The 26729-nt window shown below is 34.3% G+C and overlaps 1 protein-coding gene across 1 annotated transcript in view; it reads right to left on the minus strand.

Annotated features, from left to right (window-relative positions):
* The window catches only part of LOC150108102 (atrial natriuretic peptide-converting enzyme-like), a 201985-nt gene that overhangs the window by 25845 nt on the left and 149411 nt on the right, over nucleotides 1–26729 (minus strand). Inside the window, exons 5-6 of the mRNA XM_090415588.1 lie at nucleotides 24058–24128; nucleotides 4935–5104 (exon numbers count right to left, since the gene is read on the minus strand). Coding sequence (XP_090271714.1) covers nucleotides 4935–5104; nucleotides 24058–24128 — 241 coding nt within the window. The remainder of the gene's footprint in view (nucleotides 1–4934; nucleotides 5105–24057; nucleotides 24129–26729) is intronic.

Here is a 26729-nt window from a genome sequence, read left to right on the forward strand (position 1 = left end):
ACAAGTTTTCTTAAGTCCAAGCGATTATTTACAAAAAATGAACTGTATACCATATAAATATTTATTTATTATAGTTTATAAGTCACTCATTCCGACGAGTAGATTATTCAGCTTTATTTTATGTTATTATTTTTAGAAATCTTTATAAAATAAATGGAATGTTTAAATTTAATTAAAATATTTAATAAATTTTAAAATAACTTAAAAATGTTTAAAAAAAAATAAAATATAAAATACACCTTATTGGAAAATACATAACATTTATTAAGTTGATCAATAATCATTTTTTGTCATTGTTCTTTACAGTATTGTTCTTTGCAGAATATCATTTACTTTTCCAAAGCAAGGCTTTGGAAAATCAATAAGCAAAAAAATATATAAATATATAAATATATATAAATATATATATATAAATATATATATATATAAATATATATAAATATATATATATAAATATATAAATATATATATATATATATATATATATATATATAAAGGAAACATATAAATATATATATAAAGGAAATATATATATAAATATATATATATATATATATATATATAAATATATATATATATATATATATATATATATATATATATAAATATATATATATATATATATATATATATATATATATATATATATATATATATATATATATATATATATATATATATATATATAATATATATATATATATATATATATATATATATATATATATATATATATATATATATATATTTAAAGGAGAAATCAAATCAAATAAAATAAATATAAATATATATAAAGGAAATCAAATAATATATATATATATATATATATATATATATATATATATATATATATATATATATATATATATATATATAAAGGAGAAAAACAAATAAAATATAAAGGAGAAATCAAATAAAATAAATATAAATATATATAAAGGAAATCAAATAATATATATATATATATATATATATATAAAGGAGAAAAACAAATAAAATATAAAGGAGAAATCAAATAAAATATAAATATATATAAGGGAAATCAAATAAAAAAAATATATATATAAAGGAGAAAAACAAATAAAATATATTTATATATATATAAAGGAGAAAATCAAATATGAAAGAGAAAAAATATAAAGGAGAAAATCAAATATGAAGGAGAAAAATAAATATATATATAATATTTATCAAAGCTTGATTTGCTTCCTCAATCTTAAGAAAAGGCTGGTTATATTCCACTAATTCGGGCCCTACCCAAGGGCCTATGAGTTGTGGAAATACTTTCTGAAAATGAAAGCTGTACCGAACAAAGCGGCCTTTTGCAGCTGCCCAATTTTTAATCCATCTAACTCGAGTGCTTCTAGATGGTTTTTCAATGTTTTAGGGATGGCGCCTAAAACACCTATTATTATGGGAACAACTTTCGTTTTCTTTTGCCAGATTCGTTCAACTTCGATTTGCAAATCGCGATATTTTGTAATTTTTTCATTTTCTTTTTTGTCAATCCGACTATCTCCTGGTACTGATATTTCGATAAACGTAACACCCTTGTTTTCACTTTTTTCAACCACTGTGATATCGGGTGTGTTGCATTCCAAGCTTTTGTCAGTCTGGATTTTGAAATCCCAGAGTATTTTAGCTTTTTCATTCTCAACCACTTTCTGGTGAACTTTATGCTTCCAATAGTCTTTAGATACTTCAAACCCATACTTTTTACATAAATGCCAGTGGAGAAAATCAAATATGAATACTAAAGAAGGACCATACCAAAATGAAGCTTTGAAGTCTCCATAGCTCAGCTGGCATAGACGATGAAGCCCTTTGGTGGAAAAGACCAGAGTTCTATTTACGTTTATCATGTCTTTTCGACTAAACATGAATTAGCCGGTCTCATATGGAGGTAGAGAGTATTTCCTCCCCGAAACTTGGAGTTTTCATCCCTCGGAACAGGCAAACTTGGTCTCGTAAACACACACACACACATCTACAGACATAGATTTCGGGAATGATGGTAGACTTCACCGGCTACTGACTAGGAAGTAGCAACTTCTGACCAGTACCTGATCTTGGATCCGAATGTCAATACTGGTACCTGGGTACTCCCCTACACTAGAAATAATCAAGCTTTCATGGAATGTCGAACAGGGAAATCACTAGGGAGAAGAGTTCAGCCTCTTCTCCTTATGGATCTGGTCAGGTTAATGAACAACAGAGACCAGCCAATGGCTATTCTTTCCGTATCTTAGCCGGGGCGTTCAATAATATTCGGTATCCTCCTATTCCACATCTTAAAACAGACAGTGTAGGGGAAAATCTAATGTTAGTAATTAAAAATGCATATGACAATGTATCCATATGGTTTCTGTCAGATCCGATTAGGATCGGGCAAAGGGATCAAAACGGAATTGAGAAAAAGAAAGAAAGATTTAAACGTCATCTATAAAAAAAAAAAAAAGCGGAACAACTAAAACTAATAAAACACTGACATATGCAGACGATGTAATGGACACCTTAAAAGAACAAATATTGGCATGTTCGAACAGTTCGTTCAGATCAGATTAGTCATCAATCGAAAATGAAAAACAGCACGACATTTCCTAGGAAATGTGTTTTTACATTATGGAAAATACCAAGATTAGCGATCAGAACTTTCCCCACCTTTGCAACGAGTTGCCTGAGATTGTACTACGTACTAGGACTACTTGCATTAGCTCACGCTAGTAATCGCCGATACTTTTATAGTTTACTATATTCGGTATGAAACTCTCTGATTCCAATCTTTGAGTTTCTTTTTCGGTTTTAAAACAATGTGGGATTTAATATCCCCTTAATTTGAATAACGACTTATATTTACAGCCAAAGCACCGTACTAGAAAAAAAAAAAAAAAGCAATTTCCCCCTCCCTACTCTATTCCACCGACATTCTTGATTAACGGACGCAGAAGAGCAACAGTTGTACAGCCAGGCATTAAAATTATACTGGAATGTCGAAAACAGTAAAAAAGAGATTCTTCCAATTACTTGAAAACAAAGGAGGATTTGGCTCCCAATTTTTCAAATTCAAATATCTAAGTAACACAATCTGGAATATTTTTTAAATTATTGGGGACTAATTATCTATGTGCAGATTTATGACGTTCGTTTTTAAGGATACAACTTCCGATTATTGAGGCACCAAATTATACGGGTCCAAAATCAGAAAGATATTTTGGGATATTACAGTATCTCGTGCTAAATCTGGATTTGCCATGAAGCGCTTGTAAGTGGATATTCTAAACATAAACAACAACAAACTGTAGTATAAAACGATATTTCATTTCTCGTGCCAAGAGATACAGATTCAAAAAGCATGATCATGCTAACGTATGATCATGCTTTTTGAAAAAGAAAAATCCTAAAAGAAAAAGAACACAAATTGTAATAATGTGTTCTTTTTCTTTTAGGATGTAAAAGAAGACCTCAATTTCCTTCATGATGATTATCACAACTTTTCAGCACACCCTCATACAACAGACAGCAGATTCTTGACCATTACATATACAGTGATTGGAATTCCACTTTTAGAAGAAGCAAACAGAGGATACTCGTGTGTGTGTGTGTGTGTGTGTGTGTGTGTGTGTGTGTGTGTGTGTGTGTGTGTGTGTGTGTGTGTGTGTGTGTGTGTGACAATGACGCGACTTTGAGAAATTGAGAGTTTAGTATGAGAAGGACAACCAGGTATGGCTTTATAATTACTCTTTTAATATAAATTAAAAGTTTATATTTGATCTAAATTTTGTCTGTAAGCAGGACAGCTTCATCACTTAATAAGTTTTTTTCTATTCCACAAATTCGCTTTGCAGTCGAGAATACGTGGAGTTCTTGGAAGTCAGTTTCAGTTTGAAGATAATGATTATGAATAAAATGTTGATTAAAAATACCAGCTAACGTGCAGATGATTAGCACGCATATTTTAGCCATTAATTTTTTATATGGATTCACTCTACTTGCAAACATACGAATATGAAAATTATGCATAAAATCATTACAGTTGACGGTTGAGGTACTGAAAGCGTTATTACTAAATGAGGAAAAAATCATCATCACAGTCGGCACTTATAAATGATACCTTCAAAGATATTAGGGTAGTTAATATATGTAGTTACATTGCTATCTGGTTTCTACCTCATGAAGATGACGTGGAAACTGCATTGCAATGTAGTAGTCTATCAGCTCATTATTACTATCCAGCATTCAAAATATCTATTTTGAAATGTTTTTTGTAAATAGTTTGCAATGAAATTCTGAAGGTTTCTGTAGATGGGGATACTTGGTAGTTCAGTATAAACATATGTAGTGGCTGTAGTTATTTATTCCACAGGCGATATCGCTCTTGTTGGCGAAATGAGTCGATGCTTGGGTCAAAAGAGGGAGCGAAGGAAGATTATGAGTGTTAATGGCACAAGCTGATCTATACGTGAAATGTAGGGATGGGGAAAATCTTGGGTTAAATGGGTCTGTTTCGTCAGATAATGTGGTGATTCAGCCAGTAGATGGTCTTATTTGCTGTTGATCGATTTTCTTCCCTCCAGCGTCAAGTTAGTCTGTTTGTTAGACTGTGAATTTTCTGTTAGATTTCTTCTGGTACTCCTGTTTTAATGCGAAAGACTTAAAATCAGCTTCGAACACATTCAAAACCACATTTACGAATTCTAGTGTTGTATATTCTGTGACTGCCTTAAAATGATAAAACATTTTCGCTGCCCAGTGTTTGACTAATAGCTTGAATTAGCCTGAAGTCACTCAAGAAAAGGCCCACGTTTGATTTCTTGAGCTAGGTTTTGGGACCATGCAAAAAAATAAATAAAATATTTAAAAAATAACTAAACTTAATAATAATAATAATAATCATAAATGGAATGGCCTTAAAAAGCAAATGGAGATAATATTACCTTGGATTTGTATTGAATCTTGGTCCAACGATAATCCTTCAAACACACCGAGCTGTTGACGAAGGGCTTCTTCCATTAAAATGACATACAAATCAGTGGCTGTAATACGGCTTTCTTCGGAAGACAGATGAAGGTTGAAGTGCACCACAAGTTTCTTGTCTTGCTGCCTCCTATAACGGATGAGAAAAGATTTAAAACAGAACGGAACTCATTTGTCGGGCATCTCAAAAAATACTCATACCTTATTTTAAATAATACTGAAACATAAAAGATAATGAATGGGTTTATAAGGAGATATTTTTCCGAAGCATTTACAATAGCGTTTGCAATTAATACGGGCTACCTCTTTCTACAAAAGAGTTCAGAAAAAAAGAAAAAGGATGAGCCATTCGCCAAATAAGATAGGAACATCATCCAACTGCGCAGCAATGTCCACGCAGGTATTAATAATGGAGTAGGACTTTCCGCTGAATGTGAGCTAGTCGGTCTCCTACAGAGATAGCAGAGCAAACAGATATACCTGACAGAAAAAAACATGCAACCATTTATAAATGTAATACTCTGGCCTCATAGTCTTAGAAGTTTATGCTGCAGTTTCAACTATTACAATCCAAATAATGTCTCGAGCTTGGATCTTCTGCAAATAAATGGTTCTAGTGGTTTCTAACAAAGTAGAATGATACCGTAGGTACTCTAGAAAGGTACAGTGTTTTATGAGTCTACAGTACAGTGTCTACATTCCACTTATGATGAAGGCCCCCCCCTTTTTTTTTAAGATATTAAGTCCCAAGAGAAAATATGATTGTGTAGAGCGATTTATCTTTTATGGTTTATGGGTGAATCGCTTGCATTGTAAGAAATGCAGCGACATTTGACCCTACCGTTTCAGGAAAAATGAACTATTTGTGGCGATCATTACCAACATAACACGGCTTATTTTTTCTATAGTATAATGGCTAGTACCACAATTTTCACTATTCAAAAAAGAATACTATTTCAGATCTGTCAGTTTTATCCGCAATCGTATTATATCCAACTAAATCGCCCTAGAAATAATGTTCCATGGACCTTTTCGTCATAATTATCTTCTTAGTTTTTATTTTATTTGAGTTTTATATGATTACATTTAATTAAATTTTAGTGTCAAACGATTGCTATGGTCTACACTGAGTCATTTTTATTGTATTGTTGAGTTTGTTTTGTGTGCAATGCACGTGTATTTTAATTATTTCATTTTGCATATATGCCTATCAAATGAAACAGGCGAAAATTCTACTTTATTAAATCATTCTTTGCAACCCAAGTTTTGCAGCCCGTGTGTTAATTAATTTTCTAATATTTTCTGGGGTCTCATTCAAAAAATGGGGAGGAAAAGGAATGAAAGAAAGACGATTAAAATACACCAGGGAGAATGTTTTTTTTTTTTTTACTGTACTGCGTAACTGTAAAAATAAAGAAAATATTACAAGACAGAAAGCGTACAAAATATTTAACAGCCTTTCAACGAAATGAATTTAGTGTTACTAATCAGAATATTCGAGTAGGAAAAAGAATTTGAAAGAAAAAATTCTTATTATTTTAAAAGTTATTTTCAATTACAGTGAATTCTGAAAACTTTAACAAAGTTTAAAATAGCGAATCTGCCATTAAGATGAATAAATTATGACTTGATGTATGGGAGTTCACAGTTAAATAATGCATGCAAGCTACAATTTGCCCAGATGAATAGAGTATCACTCGAGATTGCCATAGAAACTAAAACATAGTTCTCTTTTTTTACTGTCCAACAGCGAGATCAATTTATATAAAGCATTAATAGATTAATATGATTTTCATTGGTAAAAAAATCAGAAAGAGAATAAAGTAAGTTGATTACCATCAAACAGACGATGAAGACAATGCGAATAGCTCTTCTACAGCCTCTTAAGCTGTATTGGTTTTGGCGAAGCTCTTTGGTGGTTAAAATCCAGGACGGAAGAATATACGCAGTGTACACACAAGAATATATATATTTAAGTATAAGATTAAACTACTTTGTACTAAAATTATAGTTACAAAAACCAACTTGAATAGGATGTGGGCGTTTAAGAAAACCTAAGTATCTCGGGTTAGAGGTAAATTATTTTAACTATTTTTTTTCAAGAATTTCAGAAAACATTACAAATCTAAACTAGATGCAGAATGTCAAAAGATACTCTAGATTTTTTTTTTATTTTTATCTACCAATTCACAAAAAGAATACTCAGAAAAGCTTATCTACAATCCATGTGTTACAGTTCAAATCCTGAATTACTTGCATCACTAAACAGTGTTCCTTTAAAAAAGTAGAACAATATTATTTATATAAATTTAATTATTTTAAAAAGTATTTTAATATTTTAGCAAAAAAAATAGCCATATTTGCAATTTTATAAAAATGATATCAGAAGATGTAAGACACTCTTTTAGAAAAATTATAACGATGATATGTAGAGTAGCATAAAAAGCGTTTAAATGAATGTGCTTCAAAAAAAGGTTTTTCATGTTTGTTTTTAAATCGTCCGTTTCATGATGAAATGATTTTTCTGATATTTTAATTAAGGCTGTTAAAGCTAAAATTCTGAGAAGTTGAATAATCATGGGTTATTCTAATATTCTAATATTCAGCTTAAATAAAATGAACAAAAACATTACGGTTTAAATTTAAGTCAAAATAGAAGAGCTTCGTATATGATCATAATACACAGCTATGCATTCTGCATCAGTAAACATTGTTACTGTGTCAGCAATGCCGCGTACTCTAAAAATGATCTCTATGATCTTTCCTTAATCCAGCAGAACAATATATGAAGAAATTTTTATCAAAATTGCAAGATTTGATTGTGCGTAATGGCGAGTTGGCCATAATTAGTAGATTTCAAGACGAAAGGCAAACTAAATTAAGCACTGAGTGGATACAAAAAGAAGGAAAGGTCACCAAAGAACAAAATGGAGGGATGATCTACAAAGATTTGTCATGAGATTGTGGATATTGGCTAAAGACAGTTGGAAACTTAACGGGGAAGCCTTTATCCTGCAGTGGATAGAAAGAGGTTAAGACAGAAAGAAGAAGTGGCCAGACATGTACGTCGGCCCTAATATTGAAATATGGCTTGTTTTCTACTGTCCCTGTTTTGGGGTGTAGCTATGACGAATTTTATATGCTAGTGGCTACGTCCTCTATCAGAATTAGAATTTTTAATGTTGAAAAGTCACGGTGTTCTCATAGAACAAAGCAACTGTATAAAACTCTTTGTACGTTCCTTCTCGTTTGCGTAGAGATTTTTGTCATCATTAAACTTTTTTGTTTTCCAATTTTTTAAATACTTGTTTCAGTTATCTCTTTCATTACTTTGCTTTCTTTTCCCACATACACTCAGGGGCCAAAATATTATGACCACTTTTCTAGTAGTGTCGGACATTTTTTGGTCGAAATAACTGCTTGTACAGAGAGAAGGTGTCTTGAGGTATTATGGACAAACTATACAGACAAAATAACGTGCGTAGGTGAGCGACCAAACGACACAGACACACGCACACACACTGGCGTCGACCGACATTTGCTGAGTTCCACATGGTCCTGCAAATGTTCGGTGGGATTCAAATCAGGAAAATTAGGCTGCCAGGAGAGCACATGGAATGTTGGATATGCTCTTCGAACTATACTTGTTTAATGTGAACCTTGTGACATAGGGCATTGTCTTACTGGAAGAGCCCGGCCACATTGTCGCATGAAGAGCAATACCTGGTCCGAAACAATCTCTAGATAAGGCTTAGCGATCAAAGTGTGCTCACTGGGGAAGAGAGGACCTACAGGACCCATGAGAACAACCCCCATATACACCACCTGATTCCTGCCAACGTCTAGTTAGCTGGAAACAGGCTGGGTGGTCATACGACTCTTAGACAAGCAGCCTAGATCATTTTTCCACTGATTAAACACCCGGAATATCTCACCTTTTGAGAAACTAGCCAGCTCTACTGTTTTCAGAATCGTGGCTCCAGACAGATGGGCACCAACATTAAGCCCTTTATCGAACTCTGAAAGATCCTTTGTGTTTCCCATCGTGATCAATAGTTGCCCAGAACACGTGATGACGCACCTGAACCAACTATTTTGTATATACGCTGCGTAAATGACGTTCACGTATATCTGCATAAAGGCTTCTAGTGGCCCGAATGTGTAGAAGTGAATAAAAGTATTTGTATATACTCTTGTGCATTACACGTATGTGAATGCAAAACTCTGTGGCAGACAGTTAAATCCCGACAATTGCCTGAAAAAGCGTAGGCACTGGGAATTGGGATTTGTTCAGTTAATTTATTTACTTCGCTATTTTGGCGTCTAAATTACGGTGTTATATTACAGCTACTTTGTTTTGAACAAATTCCAGAAAAAAGCTTTATGAAATAACATGTAGTAGATTTTGAAAGGTCTCTGGGGGGGGGGTGCTTGATAACATAGAGCGCATGTGCGACACTTTGCTGACAATAATCCTCAGAGTAAACTATTTGCACAGAAAATAACAAAGCAGTAGTATTGGAATATTTGCTGAGATGCTCCTAATGTTAGCGAAACAATTGTTAAGTAGATTTTGGACATATAAGCTTATTAGTAAAAACATAATGTTTGAAATATTTAAAAATGTTCAGCATTGTCCATCTCTCTCTCTCTCTCTCTCTCTCTCTTTCTCTCTCTCTCTCTCTCTCGCAGAATAACAGAGCACAATATTTAATTTAAAGATTTCGCTTCCCCGAGTAGTCTTAAGCTTCTTAACAGAAATTATAATAAGCCAAACGTCAACATACATTTAGCATCAACTCTCCTAAAAAGTATGAGTAAAATTATAAGTATTTTGGTACTTCTGAATCAGTCTGTTTTGTAGTATTCAACTGCAGAAGGAGTAAAAAATATCGTTTTATCTTATAATGAATGATAATACTGCCGAATAAGGGATATCAACACGAAGAAAGACGCGAAGTGCGGGTCTACCCGTGAGCATAAACCAGGAGGATTTTTCCAGATAAGAGTAAAAATAATGGTTCCACCAGTACACTTTATTGATGTTTGTAATAGCAGACTAATGTTTGTAATTTCGAAAATTTATCCAAACCAACGCACTGTTTTTAACTTATTTCCAAAGAAGGGTAAAATATTTCTCTCTCAGTATCAACGCTCATGTCGGTGTAAAGAACCGAAAGAGGTGATAACATGCATAGTTTATTTCACCTTTGTGGAGCGCTCCTTAAAAGCGTGATTTTAAAAGATTGTATTTTTCCTTTGATATTACGAATCGTCGAGAAATTACGTAGAAATTTTCTAGTTATTAGACTTTGTCCTTTTATCACAGAGAAGCGACCCCACAAATGACCCAATTTCGCACACTCAAAAAAAGTAAATTAGGTTATTTTAATATTTTGGTTTTATAATATTATAATACAAAATGAAATATTATATTAAGAAAAAAATTATTACATTATTTTATATTATATTTAATTTTTTTCATTAATATCAAATATAATTATATTTGAATTATAAGCCAGTCTGTGTGTTTGGAATTGTGATTAAAGTGTTAGAGAGGTTAGTTAGGACCAAGATTCAGAATTGGGTTGACAACAGAAAAATACTCTTTGGTGGACAGCACGGATTTGTTAAAGGAAGATCGTACTTTAGTAATCTACTTACTTTTTATAATAAAGGGACTAATGCATTAAATAAGGGAGTTGCATATACAGTGGTATATTTAGATTTTGCAAAGGCTTTTGATAAACTGCTACATGACAAGCTGGTAATTAAATTGGACCGGATGGTGCTAAATTAGTTGATGGATTAGAGATTGGCTGTCTGATAGGTATCAGCGAATTGTCTATGGAGGAGCGATATCCCAGAGGAGGAAAGTTACTAGTGGTGTACTCAAGGGTCTGTTTTGGGTCCATTGCTATCTAATTTGTATGTAAATGATATTAAGAGAGGTCTGAATGGTACAGTTGTTCAGAGTTGGGGAAAGCTATCAGAAGCAGAGCGGATGTTGTGGCTTTGCAAAAGGACTTGAATACACTGGCTGAATGGGTGCCTGAGTGGGGATGTCCATTCAATGTTGAGAAGTGTAAGGTTTTAAAATTTGGAAAGTAGAAATGGGATGGGATGGGATGTAGAGTACACAGTCGGGATGTAGCAACCTTGAAAGACAAATAACGCAGAATGGGAAGCAAATCAATGCAGATCTGTTGCATTTCGCTACCCTTCCTTCCCCAATATTTTCGGCAAGATTAATCCAGTCATAGAAAACTTTCACTCAAAGAATATTTCGTGAAGTTTATCTATTCCATAGTTTAATTAAATTAAGGAAACCGACATTAATTGGAATTTTAAAGGTGTGACAGATATGCCGATATAATAAACCGACTACTTTGATAACATCTCACTGAGCTGTTGCTCGTAAAATGTCGCCGTGAGCGGTGGGAAGTACCATAAATGACGCGTGAGATAAGTGGAGATGGATACAGAAATAATAGTATTAAACACTCACGATGGCTTTCGAGAGTCAACTGCATGTCCTCTACTATCGTATTAGAGGTCACATGATGGAGAAAGTGCAGAGTCTTGTCTACGAGTTTGGACCTTAAACATTGAATTCCATGCTCATAACTGATAAAAATTAGGAGAAACAACAGTCCTAATCTGTAAATATTCAGTAATTGTTACTATTCTTATATTGCTGCACTTTGTAAACAAAAAGATTGCGCCTCAATGTATCAAATGCTACAGTAAAATCTAATCATCCTCTCCCATTATCCTTTGCTAGACTAAGTGTCCTCTTCCGACAAAGTGATTTGACTATTCTATAAACTGAATTCTGGTAATGATATGGTAGTTAATCCTATTTCCATAATCTGCTATTCCTGCCAACCTTTGCAATTAACGCTAGTGTAACACAGGGTTCTGTTTTACGCTCGCACACCTCCTGCATATCGACTACCTTAAGATCAACGTAATTACAATCCACAGTTCTCTGATGACAGTGCATTACATTTCGATTTCTCATTTGACAAGTCTTCCATTATTCTAATCAACAGCTTCTAGAAAACATCGAGATTGCAATCAGAAAATCTGATTAGCGAACTATTCTTATAGGGTTTCTAATAACTTATTAAACGTCGATGTTAACAAAACTCATTCCTGCCTTATTTCTTGCAAAATTAAGGAGAAATAAAATCCTAATGTTACCATTGATACTGAAATTTTTTGATAAGTAGCAATTTCTTTTCTTGGATTCAGTTTAATTTCCAAATCATTCTTCACAATAACATCTCACAAGTATTTCCCTCTGTGCATCCAATTTTCTATTTAAAACATAGATGTATTCATCTCATGTATTTGTGGAATGAAGAAATCTTTTCTTACAACCCATATGAGATTAACAAACTTACCTTCAAATGAATAAAAATTAATAAATAAGATAAATTTCTTGGCTTCGTAGAGGGAATTCAAAATGCAATCCAAGATACTTCCAACCCATAATCCAGTTGGATTCATCAAATAACACTTCTAATCGTAGATGTTTTATAATTTGAACGATTATAAACAACCCAATGAGGACTTTTTACACGGAGCAAAACAGAAACAATTGCATATCCACATATCGTATCTGCAAAATGCTCTGTCTGCATCTTAATATCGATAAACCTTTTAGTATCCTCGAATATATTTCCCAACCTAAAAGCAGAAGGAAAACTACCCATGAGTTAAAAACGATGTATAGCATCCATATATATGTCTGAATAGAACTGAAATCTTTCCTTGTATGTTGTACTAAGCATCAGTAGTAGAATTTAATTTCTTGTCTGGTGTAACATCACCGCTGGTTACTGGAGTCTTCAAGTGGACAATAACTTTTGCATCTATGGTCCAAGCTTGATTTTCTTGGTATTCCAATTTCCTGTACGTTGGTATATTATTAGTGATGTTTTCAAAGTCACTTGGAATATTGGACACTCCCAACATTTCTTCTTCTCGAAGGTATATGAAATGATTGTTACTCACATCGGGCTATTGATTAGTATACAGGACGAAACTTAAATAGTTTGGTAGACTTCCTTGTCAGTCAGCGTTTTAGCTAACAACGTTTGTTTGGAAATAGGCAGATAGCTGGTCTCCACTCTCAGCCATCACTGATAGCTGAACTCATGGCTGTTGATCATTTTCAAGGTATCAGAGCTAGAGTTCGGGCAGGCAACTATCGTCTTCTTGCTATCAAAAACCCTAACACCATTTTCGGAAACAGAAATTACTTCTACGATTTATTTTTCTGAGATTCGGGATTAAATAAACTCAACTGGCTATGTTTATTATCTGTAAGACATTAATTCGGATATGGCAAAGACCTATTAAGTAGCATCGGACCTACGGTCTGTCTTCTAACTTTCGTAAACGAGTTCCTAACTTTCAATCCAGTCGCACATGACGTGTGCTCGTAGATGGAACATTATCTTCAAACCCTTTCTCTAGTGGACAGATCTTACACTAATAAATCAGCAGATCAGGAAGTAATTTTCTTAAATTCAGCGATGGTACAAGTTAATCGTGACTTATATATCAAAACAAGAGGCACCTCTTGTAGACAACGTGGATTTCTCTTTTGGAGACCACTCTTCCCTCCAGTCTTTCTTGGAATAAACACAGACACCGCATCCAAAAAATAACTTTCCCCTTTTGTCCAACGTCTTAAATACATATGAATTCTTTAAAAATCCTAAATCCTTTTGCACATTAAATATATTTTCAGAGTAGAGGAAGTGCCCTTATGAGCATCCTAAAAATATTTTATTGTCTTGGACTGAGTACAAACTTATTTGTCACTTCACTTTCCCCTCTCTCACTGAATTTCATTTCTTATAACGTGCATTTAATACAGATATTTCCATGATTCACTCGTCATTAGAATTGACGTACGTAATTTTCCTCTCAATCCGTGAAGTCGCGTGCAATAGCAATCAGTCCCACTTTAACGTCAAACATAGAGAACAATTTTCTTCTTCTTACTTGTTCATCCACTCTGCTGTCGCCCATTGAAACAATCTCCTTGTGTACGTATTACCTAAAAAAAGGACAATCTAAAGGTTGTCAAATAACTTTAAGAAGTTCCTTATTTCTTCCAGAACTTCCACCCATCTATCCTTCCAGCGTCGAATAATCTCTCATGTTTATATCGTCATAAAAATAAACACTTTAGCCGCTTTCTAGAAACTTAGCAATATATGAGTAGAAACTGTCACCATCCCTTCTCATAACTTCGAGCTCGCTCTATTAACTCCTCCTCTTCAGCGAACCAATCTTTCTCCGTTCCTGTTTCCTAGAAATTACAGCTCGATGTTATTTAAGTCAAATATAAACCGATTTCTTCTCTCTCTCTCTCTCTCTCTATTCTCCATTTATTTTGCTCACCAGCAATACTAGCGTAATGCTGCTTTCGATTTTCCTTGGGATAGAAAGATATAAAAATTCTGAAGATATATATTTGCAAGTTTTGGGGGGAAAAAATGATTTAATTTTAGTTAAAATACTTCAATGAAATAGTATTCAGGAAATGAAAAGTATTCAGGAAAAGAATTGTCTAATAAACCAATAATATAAATTATAAACTTTAGAATTATTTCCAAATTTATTTAGAACATTATTTAAAAGGTAATTTTTAAGTAGATTTTTTAATAAGTTTAAAATATTTTGAGAAAAACATATAAAAATTTTGAAAGATATCACACACCTTTTTCTAATTATTATCAACGATTTTTTATATTAATGGACACAGGGAAATCTCAAATACTCATTTATCGCTTGAGTAATCGATCCAGTAAATCATTTAAGTACATATATGATCGCATAAAAAGTTATTAATCCATTACACACACATCTAGATCTAGAAGTGGGGGACCAGTGAATCCATATACGACAAAATTCGCCATACAACGGTAGTCTGGAACCTAACGTGTCGTACCCTTTAGGTTCCAGACGGGCATGCCTGTAACAAGAAATTGTTACACATTAGAATACTGAATATTACGCAATGAGAAAAAACAATCCTGTCCAAGGAATGTTGTTGACATCTCCTACATTTACTGCTGAGGGTGTGCTAAGGATTAGATAATCAGGAAACCATGCTCTAAAAACTAAACACGATACTCTCTCAATCCACTTCAAGCCTCCAACCCACATCTTCGGGTGGCTTCAAATCCGTGGGATTTGAACTCGCATCCTATTGGCTTCAGAAAGAGTACCCTTATGTATACGTTTTGAAGCTTCAAAAAGTATACATATCCACTCACCAACCGGAGCAACTGGTTGGTGAGTGGATATGTATATATACTGCTCTTGGAAAGAAGTTAACGGACTCCATAGTGTGAGGCACAAACAGCCATGACGCCCACCTTAAAAAGATGTAGGACCTCCTTTCGCTGCGACGACAGTAGCAATCTTACGGGACACGCTTTCACAAGCGTAGCATAACGATCGATGGGAATTTTGGACCATTCTTGTGTTGGCATGTAGGTCTTGGACTGCTGCAGGGCAGACGTCCCTTGACCTCGCTCAACACTCTAGCTCATCCCATAGATGTTCATTATATTTGGGATTATGGCTGTGCGGAAGCCAATCAAATGTGATGAAGTTCGTGTCCACAAACCACGCAGTTACAGCAGGAGCCTTATGACAGTACACTGTCTTGCTGAAAGAGACAATGGTTAGTTCTGTAGAAATACCACCAAGTAAGAAGCATTGCATTGTCCAGAATGTTCAGATACCTCTTGGAGTTCAATATTCATAGCACCACAAAGGTCCGATGCCATCACGCCGCCACCTCTGAATTTCATACTTGGGGTTACATACTCTAGTAAAAGACGTTTGCCGGGCATCTACCACATCTAGACCCGTCCATCTATACGCTCCACGTCCCACTATGCAGGCTCTTTGCATCACTGAAGACGACACTGCATATTGGTTCGGATAATGTGGGGGTTGCCTATTGTGGTCCTTCCATGGAAATCCACGGAAGGACCACGGTTCTGCATGCTTTTATGCAGATTCGTGTTCAGTTGAATTCCTGGAACTCAACGTTCCCGATGAATGGCAATTTTTACATATTATCCTTCGCAGCACCTACGGTTACGTTCGGTGAATGTGGTAAGTCGTCCACTGCCGGTAACTCTTGCAGTTGACACCCTGTACGGTATCACTGATTGTTGACCTGGGATGGTCCAACCTGTCAACAATTTGCCGAAGATAGGCTTGCAACACTGCATCCTATCACAACGCATCTTTCAAACTCCCTTAGTTCGGACACAGTTGCACTGACGTTGGGGCATCGTATTCCTCCAGTTTATACCGGCTACAAACATGACTCGTTACATGGCACGATGCACCTTGCCCATGGTTGTGTCGTCCTTTAACTTCTTTCCAAGAAGTGTAGCTGTGCGTGCGCAGTTTAGATATTCAGATTTTAGAAGTGCTAGAGGAGAAATTGCTTTCATGCTGGGAATTAATTCTTAGTGTGACAGGAATGTGATTGGAAAAACAAATCATACATTTCGAAGAAATAGTCCTGAATGCAAATATCAATATTGTGACTTCTAGGCTGGGAGAGATTAGGAATATGAACATCGTGCTGAGAATTTTAATTCGCCGTTACAGCAAAAAGCAAATCGTTGCAGTGATGGAAATTTGGAGGCTTAGCTATGGTTGGTTGGATTTCAGCGCGGTTGCCAGAATGACTTGACATTTGTACTTCGGTTTTTTGGAAAAATCTTCCACGAACCTTTATAGAGACTTTTACACTAAGTTAAAAGGACTCATACTTTCAAGACAAGACTATTCTTCCTTAAAAAAATTGTTTTGCTTTTTAATTCGGCAAACCAGCTTTGGAACACTTTGATTCAGTCGTAGTTCAGACTAGCCAATCCAAGATGGTTAAAAATCTAGTCATTTTGAAATTATTTTTTATAAGTCAACAGTACCCAGGAAAAGAAAAATAAAACATAAAACATTTATACCACCTAATATATATTTTGTGAGTTCAACAAAATTCATCATTGGCCTGTAGAGTAAGATAGGCTGAGAGTCAGCAGATAGTAGGAGAGGAAGTAAAGATAGAGTGCATAGTAGTAGAGTAGGTAAAAGAGGCCTCAGTTGACCTGTTTTAGCTGTTTGCCCCCCAGCGGCGTTTCTTAAACGGTGTTTGATTTTTCCCTTTAGAAAAAGGAAAAATCCTGAAAAGGAAAACATGTAACAAATAAGTATCGAGAAAGCCAAAGGAATGGAAAACTAAATTTAGAGGTGGAGGAAGGATCTGGCCCGAGTGATGCAGCTCACCAGGAACTGCACCGCCTCGCTGTAAGCCTTCGCCACTCGGGTTCTCAGGTCCTCCCCCACCTGTGGGATCTAAAAACCAGTGAAGCTGAGTACAGAAAACCCACAAGGTGGTTACTATGTCTTTCTTTTGTTGTGGGCTGTTAATATTCTCTTGGCCACTTCACTTCCCTTGACCATGTCCAGTTTGCAGAGAGCTATAAAAAACGCCGAAACTGCCTCCTCATCTAAATCCATAGCAACCTCTACTTGATCAGGGCTGATTTTGCTGTATGTCATCAACGAAAAGGTCACCCCATTTTTCACTGACAACATCAGGTCCATGCTTCCCTGTAAGGAGGAGTTCAGGTTCTCCTAATTTTGTGATCGCTTCTTTGAATTTATCCGCCACTCCAGGGATACCTCTAATAAGATGGCTTAGAGTCTCCCCTGCTTTTGCACGAGGGACTTCTGGGTGGGCGGTCTCAGATACTTTAGCTGTTTTTGGTGTTATCAACTCTTCTTCTTGTGGGCTTAATGGCCGCTTGGAAGTGTTGGTATCTGCCTCCATCTTTTCTTCTTCTTCCTTGGCTATATCTATATTAGTATTTGTAGCTTCTCTTTCTTCTACTGTAGTTATATCGACTATTTCTTCTGTGTGGTTTTTACTGCTCGTTTCTGTTGTGGAAATTTTTTTTCCCTTACGGTTTTTCTTGGTTGTTTTAGAGGTGGAGGGGTGGCTTTCTGTAGCATCAGGAGTGGCCTTTAAAGGTGGAGAGGCTTCCCGTGCTGTGCTATTTCCATTGCTTGGTGCAGTTGCAGATGTGATTGCACCTCCCATCCTCTCTGCCAGGGTTCTTGATGGGCATGTATCCACTTTGTGGTCAATGACCCCGTATTTCAGGCAAGCTGCCTCACATTTTTCTTGATTGTGGCCTGCTTTGAAGCAGTTTTTGCACTTAACTCTAGGACAGTCTGCTCCAAGGTGAGTGAAGGCACCACATCTGAAACACTGTTTTTTTATACACCAGGATAGTTAATCATTACTCTGGCGGATCCGATAACAACAAAGTTGGGAACGGGAGTTTTCATCTTCAGGGAGATAATGACCTCGCCCAACTTCCATTCCGGGTTGTCTGCATCATTCAGGACTTCTACATTACGTACAACGCTCCATTTCCCAAATATTTCGTGAATAATTTTTATATCAGTTTCGATATATTCCAAAGGGAATCTGGGGATTCTAAGAGTACTTTGGTGATGCTTCCTACCAGAAATGGGACTACTGTTTTCCCATTACATTCAAATCCTCCGAGTAGTTTATTTCTCGTTTGTACATTTCGAACGACAACTTGAAAACGGCCACCACCGAACGGAGTAAACCCGAAAATCTGATCAGCACCTACGTTTTGGTGAGGGCTTTAGCCAAACATCGAGGTTGTAGGTCGGCTTCAACTTCTGTTCCGAGTGTCCGCGTAAGCGGCAAAGCCACAGCTGGTGAGGGGCCTAAACTATTCCCACCACTACCAAGTGTTTGATATTTTCACGGTCCGGGAAGATCTGTAAATTTCCGTTTAAATATCGTGAATCGTGAACCCCGTTGGGACTCGTGCTGATATTAACGATTAAGAACAGATGCTACAAGTTGCTCTTAGCCTATCATCAAACCCTGATAGAAACGAATGCACATTAGTACTTCGCAATTTCATTTTCTTCGTTGAATGATGACATTTTAAATGGGAGAGACATATTTAGAAAAAGGTGTTTGAAAATATCTCTAAAAACTTTTAAAATTCTAAAAAATTCATAAACTATTCTAGATTAATCGTAACTTTTATATTCTTTTATATAACTTTTTATAGAATTTAAAACATCTATTATTAATATCGATGGTTAATATCTAAAAACAAACACTATTGTCAAACTATTGTCACACTTAAATTTGAAACAATACTGAAAATAAAAATAAAAAACTTGCCTAGTAAACTGATTATAGCAATAATATAATGAGCTTTTCCTTTGAAAAATATTCAAATGAAGAACCTTATGGATACCCAGGTTTTAAGTATATTTAATAATTAAAAGTTTGAAAGTTTGTTTCCTCTTAATATCCAAACATATTTTCAAAAAGCGTGAATGAGCTTAAATCTGCCAGTGAGCCAAATGTTAGCTTACTCACGTCTGGTTTTGGAAATAGACGGTGTGCCTCATATCCTGTTTGTTAATAAATCAGAAATTTCATTAGAATATGTCTAATCCCTCTCTACATTTTTGATCCCAATATCTACTTCCTTTTTTTTTTTTTTTTTTTATATCTACTTCCTTTCTTTCCAAGTTTACTTTTCTAATGCCCTTCATGGGAAGTAGATGACGTCACTATTCACTCGACCAATGAAACGCTGTCATAAATCATCCATTATTATGGTTTTAATTATTGCATTTACGTAACATGCTTTTTTAATATTGATATCAAAAAGAACGTAAAAATAAAAAGTAATAAAATATTTCATTCAAATTATGACAACATGATAACGGTTTATTCAACGAAAAAAAAATGATATTAAAAAGTATATTAATAACAATAAGTGAAAGTGAATGAATTCAATGCAAATATTTACATATTTAAAAAAAGAAGGAAAAAAAACAGAGACACATAAAAGTACCACTAAACGAAACATTCCACCAAATATTTATAGAAGTTCTGTTGGTTTAATGATGTGGGAGTTCTGCTATTTTTGTTGGAATTGATAGAAATGTTTTGAGGAAATCAGGTTACCCATAATATAGTAAAGATGCAAGAAATAAAAGACTTAGAAGTTTTCGTGCTGTTATTTTATTTCACATATTTCCTTTTTAGATAATTAGGAAATCTCAGTTCTTGTCAACAATCAATTAGAGAACCTTTCTCTATGCCCTTTTTTTTGTTTTAGGAGTGGTAAGATTTCAGTTTGAGTCATTTCAATATTCTAGAGTTTGTTTAGAATTGTATATAATCAATATAGTCATTATGGTTTAGTACACTCGATACTTGAAAGTTGATGGATTAGTGAATGGTATAGTTATTTGTTTATTAGGTTTTCTTTTTTATTTTTTTTTTCTTCTGTTAGGCGCTAAGAGATGAACCGAAAATTGTATGTATGTTGTCTGCTCTATTACTTGATATCTAGGTTTTCTTGATTTTTATATGATATCCACAATGGGAGATCTGCTCTACGAAAATCTCGACTTGGTCCAGGCGCTTATATGATTCGGAATGTTGAGCGAACTAATCCAATTCGCTAGATCGTCATCTACCCCTGATATTCCAGCTGTAAGTCTACTGATGCCCGAATCACTTAACCGCAGATTGCACTTCACAGTTATACAACGATGACCCAACATTCAGTCGTATACCTTGGGGATTTCAGGAGGGGTTAACAAAAAAAAAAAAAGACAAAAAGAAATGATCAACAAGGAAATTGTAGTTCCTATGGAAGCAAATAAGAGCAATACCACTGAGCAGTGTCCCCAATCATTCTTTGAACTTTTTAAAGATGAATGGACAGCAGTTGCAAACGCTATTAAAGATGAACGATTATCTGTTCCAGGGCTAAAAACATTGACGAAGGGCATTCAACAAGAGACGGTGTCGGATTACCATTATCTTAAAATTTTAGATATCAATATGTCATATCATATTTTCATTCTCGTAAAGAACTTTATGGTTGTGTTGAGCGGCATTTAACAGAGTTAGTAAAGATATTTTGTTTCATTTATGATTTGAAAATTTATAATTTACTTCATTTAGAATCATCTAAATTTCGATTATTACCATTATGGTGCAACAAGTTCTTTAAAAAATATCAGCGACTAGATGACGATAGATCAACAAAACAAGAAGCTGAATTCCGTTAAACTCAGCCGAACGTACATATCAGATAAAAGTCCAATGTCAGTATTAATAGATATTGCAGCAACGGAAAATATACGACATCAAGACCGTTTATCATCTGGTTGTTATGCCTGAACTGCTCCGTGGGAAAACAGGAATGCAACCTCTGCCAAATTTGATGTTAGCAACGTTGTTAAGGCAAAGTTTTCTTGTGTTAAATACAGCGACATCCATCTGACGGCTATTTTCATAAATGCAAAAACATGTCTAACAAATGAGCCAACTGCTGTATTGGGCATCAGAAGACATCCACAAGCAAAAGCTGCCGTAGAGACAGCTAGCTGGGGAGAAATGCTGATCGAGTTCAGCACAGTACCATCCTTTAGCAGTTCATAAATAGATTCGTGAAGCTTATTCAGTGATTCTCGCTGCACTCCATAATGGATAAGGTCGACACATCAACTAAATCAATATAGATCGTGTAGGAATGCAAATAGCCTGGCGAACGAAATTCACTAACTACAACAATTTACCAGTCGCTTCGGTATAGAGATAGGCTTGACCAATGAATAGCAGCTCCGTCCATCGGACAATCCAAGGTTCAGAAATGCATTCTGTTTTTGAACGATAGACCAGATGCTACAGAAAGCGGTACGGCAGATATCTCTACTAAGCGAAGTACACAACTTCAGGTTGCGTGCCGTGCAAATTACGTGTAGATCCTAACTGCCAAGTGAGAAGACTGAAGACAGTTTACAACTCACCAAATAAGCAACTACTGGTATCAGATCTCGTTCCGGTACTTGACAGCAGTGATGCAGTACTGATAGTCGGCGATTTGAATGCTAAGCATACCGCATGGAAAACAACAAATCTATGAAACGTAAAGGTAGAATCGTTAACAATTCACCGTCCTACGACCACTGAGATCAATTTGAACTTACACATTATGGAATCATTGAATGCTTAAGCGTCTTAGAAAGTGTTATACTCTCAAATGTTGAGTAACACAGTCGGCTGTAGATGGTAATCAAAGTTCAGATCATAATAACCCCATATTACTCCATTTGGGTTCAGAGTGTGAGAATATCGTCAGAGTATCCATCCGCTGTTAACTAGGATAAACTTCCCGCAGCCCTTCTTAACTTCGTTGTCTAGTGCAAACCATAAAATCAAAGAAGGAAACTGAAATTGCAGTATTTATCTTAGAAAAACAATAATGTCAGTCCTACGGCTTTGTAAGCAAACCCTAACCAGATTCCAGGGGTTTATAAATCTCGACCATGAAAAGAATCAAGCCTGACGATGTTACTACAGAACTCTTCAACCCCTCCAACATCTCCAAACACTTCATAGGCCAGAGGACACTAAATAATAATAATAAATATTATTATTATTATTATTATTATTATTATTATTATTATTATTATGACTCTGGAAACCGATTCCACTCATTGACAACTCTCCAAACAAAAAATCTAGTATTCACACCCCTACTAACCACACCTTTATTCAACTTCCAGGGATGACCCCTTGTTCTGGCCCCTCCGGCCAAGTGCTGAAACAGTTCCCTTACATCTATAAAACGTTTTAGTAACTTAAATGTTTCTATCATATCTTCTAACTTTTTCCTATCAACCAACTTCTGCAATCCATACACCTTCAATCTTCTATCCTCATAGGGAACATTCACCACTCCCCATCTTGGTCACTCTCCTCTAAATCCTCTCCACTATAAGATTACTTGGCTATTGAAGAACACATTAAGAAGTAGAGATAAGGAAGTTGTTATTCCTTTTTATAAGTCCTTGATACGCCCATATGTGGTTTACTGTGCTCAATTACGGTAACCTGGGTTTCTTGGGGATGAGGAAGTATCAAGGCATCATAAAGAGGAATAGCAACTTCCTTATCTCTACTTGTTAACGTGTTGTTCACTGGCCAAGTAATCTTATGGGCTACCTTAGAAACCTTAGCAATATGACCTCTAAACATTAACTTTCTGTCTACCACCACCCCTAAATCTCTAGATTCATCTGTTTCCTGGAGTACAGTGCCATCAATGTGACACACAGCTTGTAATCTTTATCCCAAAATGCACAACTTTACATTTCTCCACATTAAACTGACACCTATTAACTTTTGTCCAAACTGGCAGCAGCCTATTTAAATCGTCCTGCAAGCTCTACGCATCTCCTTGATTAACTGTTGTAGTTTTCCCCCCCCCCCTTATCAGTGCGGGATACTTTCCAAGACACCCCCGTGGATACCTGAAACCGCGGGTAGTACAGAACCTCATATATACTATATTTTTATATAGTATGTTACAAAAGTTATAGCTGAGTTACAAAACATGTATAGATTTGACCGACTGACTATTGCTTTCCTAAATATCTGCTCCCTGAAGAAATCGCAGTATTTTTTATCTAAAATTGTGATAATTATATTAACAATATCGGAAGAATACTTCCGATAAAATATTTTATTAGCTACTGAATCCCAAGCGATAAATCAAAAAAAAAAAATGCACCTAGATATAATATTAACTTTTTTTAAAATAATTTGTTTTAATTAATTTTATTTTGAAAATAAATGATTCAAGCACAAGTTATGAAAGGTGAAGTGTATAAAAAAAATGGCATAACTCACTCCCCCCCCCACACACACACACTTTCTATTCTTATAATAAGACAACCGAGTAGGGATACATAACACTAAAATTGTTATTATACTCACTAAAATGGATTAGTCAGTATAATTTATTATAATTATATTTACTAATCTTTAATATCAGAAGAGATTATATTAATATGGTATTATATTAAACGTTAAAAATCATTGCTCACAAATCAATGTATTATCTAATAATATACGAATACTTCAATGTTGTTACTTACCTGTTTAACGCTAGAACGTCTGCTTGTAGAAATGAATCTTTATAGAGGCTGCTATTATAAAGTTTATCCAGCTGTAAATAAAAAAATATATTTATCCTCTCATTTCATTATCAACGGCGGATTCATTCGTGTTGGAGATAATATTCTCATTCTAAATGCTAATTTTGTATGTTATTTTTCAAATTAAATTTGTTTCAATGTATGATTTATTTTCATTTTGTTATGATATTATAATTATTATATACATATAAAAGGAAATTATTCTTTTAGTAGGGATATTTAAAAAAATTACTGGAAAATTGATTCAACATATTGCCTCCTAATTAAACAATATATAATTATTTATTTTGAAAGAAATTTACATGACAAAGTTTAGAGGCACGTGACCTGTAATGATTAGCAAGTGCGCCTTCATTTAATAAAATTCCACCGGTAAGTGTACTCTCGGTGTTCAAATGGAAGTTGTCGTCGTAATATGTATAAACAAATACTTCACCGTATGCCACCAGAAAGAAAAAGAAAAAAAAAGTGAAAAAAGCTGATCAAAATCCTATATAATAAAAACAAAATTAACTAAAAATTATAACAGGAACTCATTTTCTCCTGATTTGTGTATTCCCCAACAAAAAACCCAACATAAAATTAAATAAATAAATAAAATACGTATTAATCATTGGTAGCTTACGCCATCTATGGTTAGCAACTGGAAACATATTAAAATAACCCCTTTATTTATTTTAAATTTTTCTGTTACTTTCCATTATCTGGTATTTAACTGAGACTTCGAGTGTTTTTTTTTTTTTATTATTATAATTCGAATTTGCTATAATTTTTATAATTTTATTTCAGTATATTACGAATGAATGAAATTATTTACTAACTGCAATAAATAGAATGTTATTTCAAGTTAAGTTTAAGGGAGATGGTAAATCCCATATTATTCTACAGCCGGGTACGAAACTCGGATCGAAATCCTAGAGTTTCATGCCGAAAAAACTATCGGCGAGCCCAAATGTAAGTAATCACTTGGGTAGTACAACACCAGGGCAACTCGGAGCAAGCTCCGTCACTATCCTTAATATTCTCTCATAATGTAAAACCCAGCTCCTAAGAGATGTATATATATTCTTTTACATTATGAGAAGAGGTCAACTACCCATTCTTACGATAACAAGCCTTTTGGCTTGTTATCGTAGAATGTTATTTCGTTATCTGATGCATTGATTTGTGTTTCTTTTAAATATAATACAATAATATTGGTGTGTGACCAATAGGATTATAAATCATGTGCAATGAAAGAGCCACAGTGTACTACATGGCCATTTTTATTACCCTTAGCCGTTCGGAGTTTGTTCGTTCACAGAATTACCACTCTTATTGGCGGATCGTCAGTTAAATAAAAACAAACGATCGCTACTAGTAGCCAATGGACGTTCATGCTATAATATATGGGGAAGTTATTTATTTTATTTATTTTTTTTTTAATCTCTAATCCAGGGACTCAACCCGTCTTGGACAGACGCATTTTTTAAAAATAGAATTGCTAAAAATTACCTAACGAGTACCAAATTGATCACGATGGTGCAGACAGTTTTCAAATTTACAAAAATGATGGACTGTTTGATCATATTTGATGTTTAAATGCTGCTATGAATATTAATGAAATATCAAGGGAAAATATTAAAAATGCAATAAATTACACAAATCGTTAAAATATTTAGAAAAGGTCCAACGAAATATATTGGTTCACGGGAATACGCAAAAAAAGTTTATAAAAATTATCTCATTTAGTTTTAGACATAAACACACAAATGAATTGCTTTACTTATTCAACGGCAGTAGTCATTACAAATTCTCTAATGAAAAAAAAATTAATGAAATAAATTCAGAATTAGGAAAGGAGATGACTAATGCACTTTTAATTACTGCTGGAGAAGGTAGAAGCAAAAAAGTATTTCTTTGTTAAAATATTTATGTAATTCTTAAATGTTAAATATAACTTTTTTTAAATTGTTTCAAGGCAATAATTGCTCTCTTTTGCTGACAATATAACACCACACCTTTTTTCATCACATATAGAATATTTTAACAATGTTTAAAATAAGCATCGATCATCAATTGCAATGAATCGGCTGCATTAGATTACTGATGTTATATATATAACATCAGTAAACTTCTACAAAAACTGACAACAAAATAATCAAACACATAATTTAGTATCTTGAAATAATTTAGGGCATAAATGACAATTAAACCAAGTAGAATATGAAAGAATATTTACAGTGGCAAGTAATTTTGTTACTACAATACAGTCGATTAATTGATGATGCCATAAATACTGTAATATTTAAAAAATAACTTAAAATATTTTATGAATTGTATAAATATGAACGAATAGCAAATCAGTGTATTAGAATATAATAAATATAGTTGTTGTGAACGAAATTGTGTAGTTCGAGGAATTTTCGGGACTTAGAAAAAACAAACAAAAAAAAATTGGTGTCTAGGGAACAGAAAAGTCTCCAAACTCTATTAATGGCCAAATTTGAATTATAAGCTATGATTCCCCGTGAGATTCAATAAAAAAGTATATCTTCATATTGTAAGGAATGCTTGTTTTATAGTTCATTATTCACAGTATCCTAATTTCACCATTACAATTTCTACACTGA

The sequence above is a fragment of the Typopeltis vanoorti genome, chromosome 3 (genome assembly GCF_054136105.1).
Source record: "Typopeltis vanoorti isolate ZY-2024b chromosome 3, IOZ_Tvanoo_1.0, whole genome shotgun sequence".
Taxonomy (NCBI): Eukaryota; Metazoa; Arthropoda; class Arachnida; order Uropygi; family Thelyphonidae; genus Typopeltis; species Typopeltis vanoorti.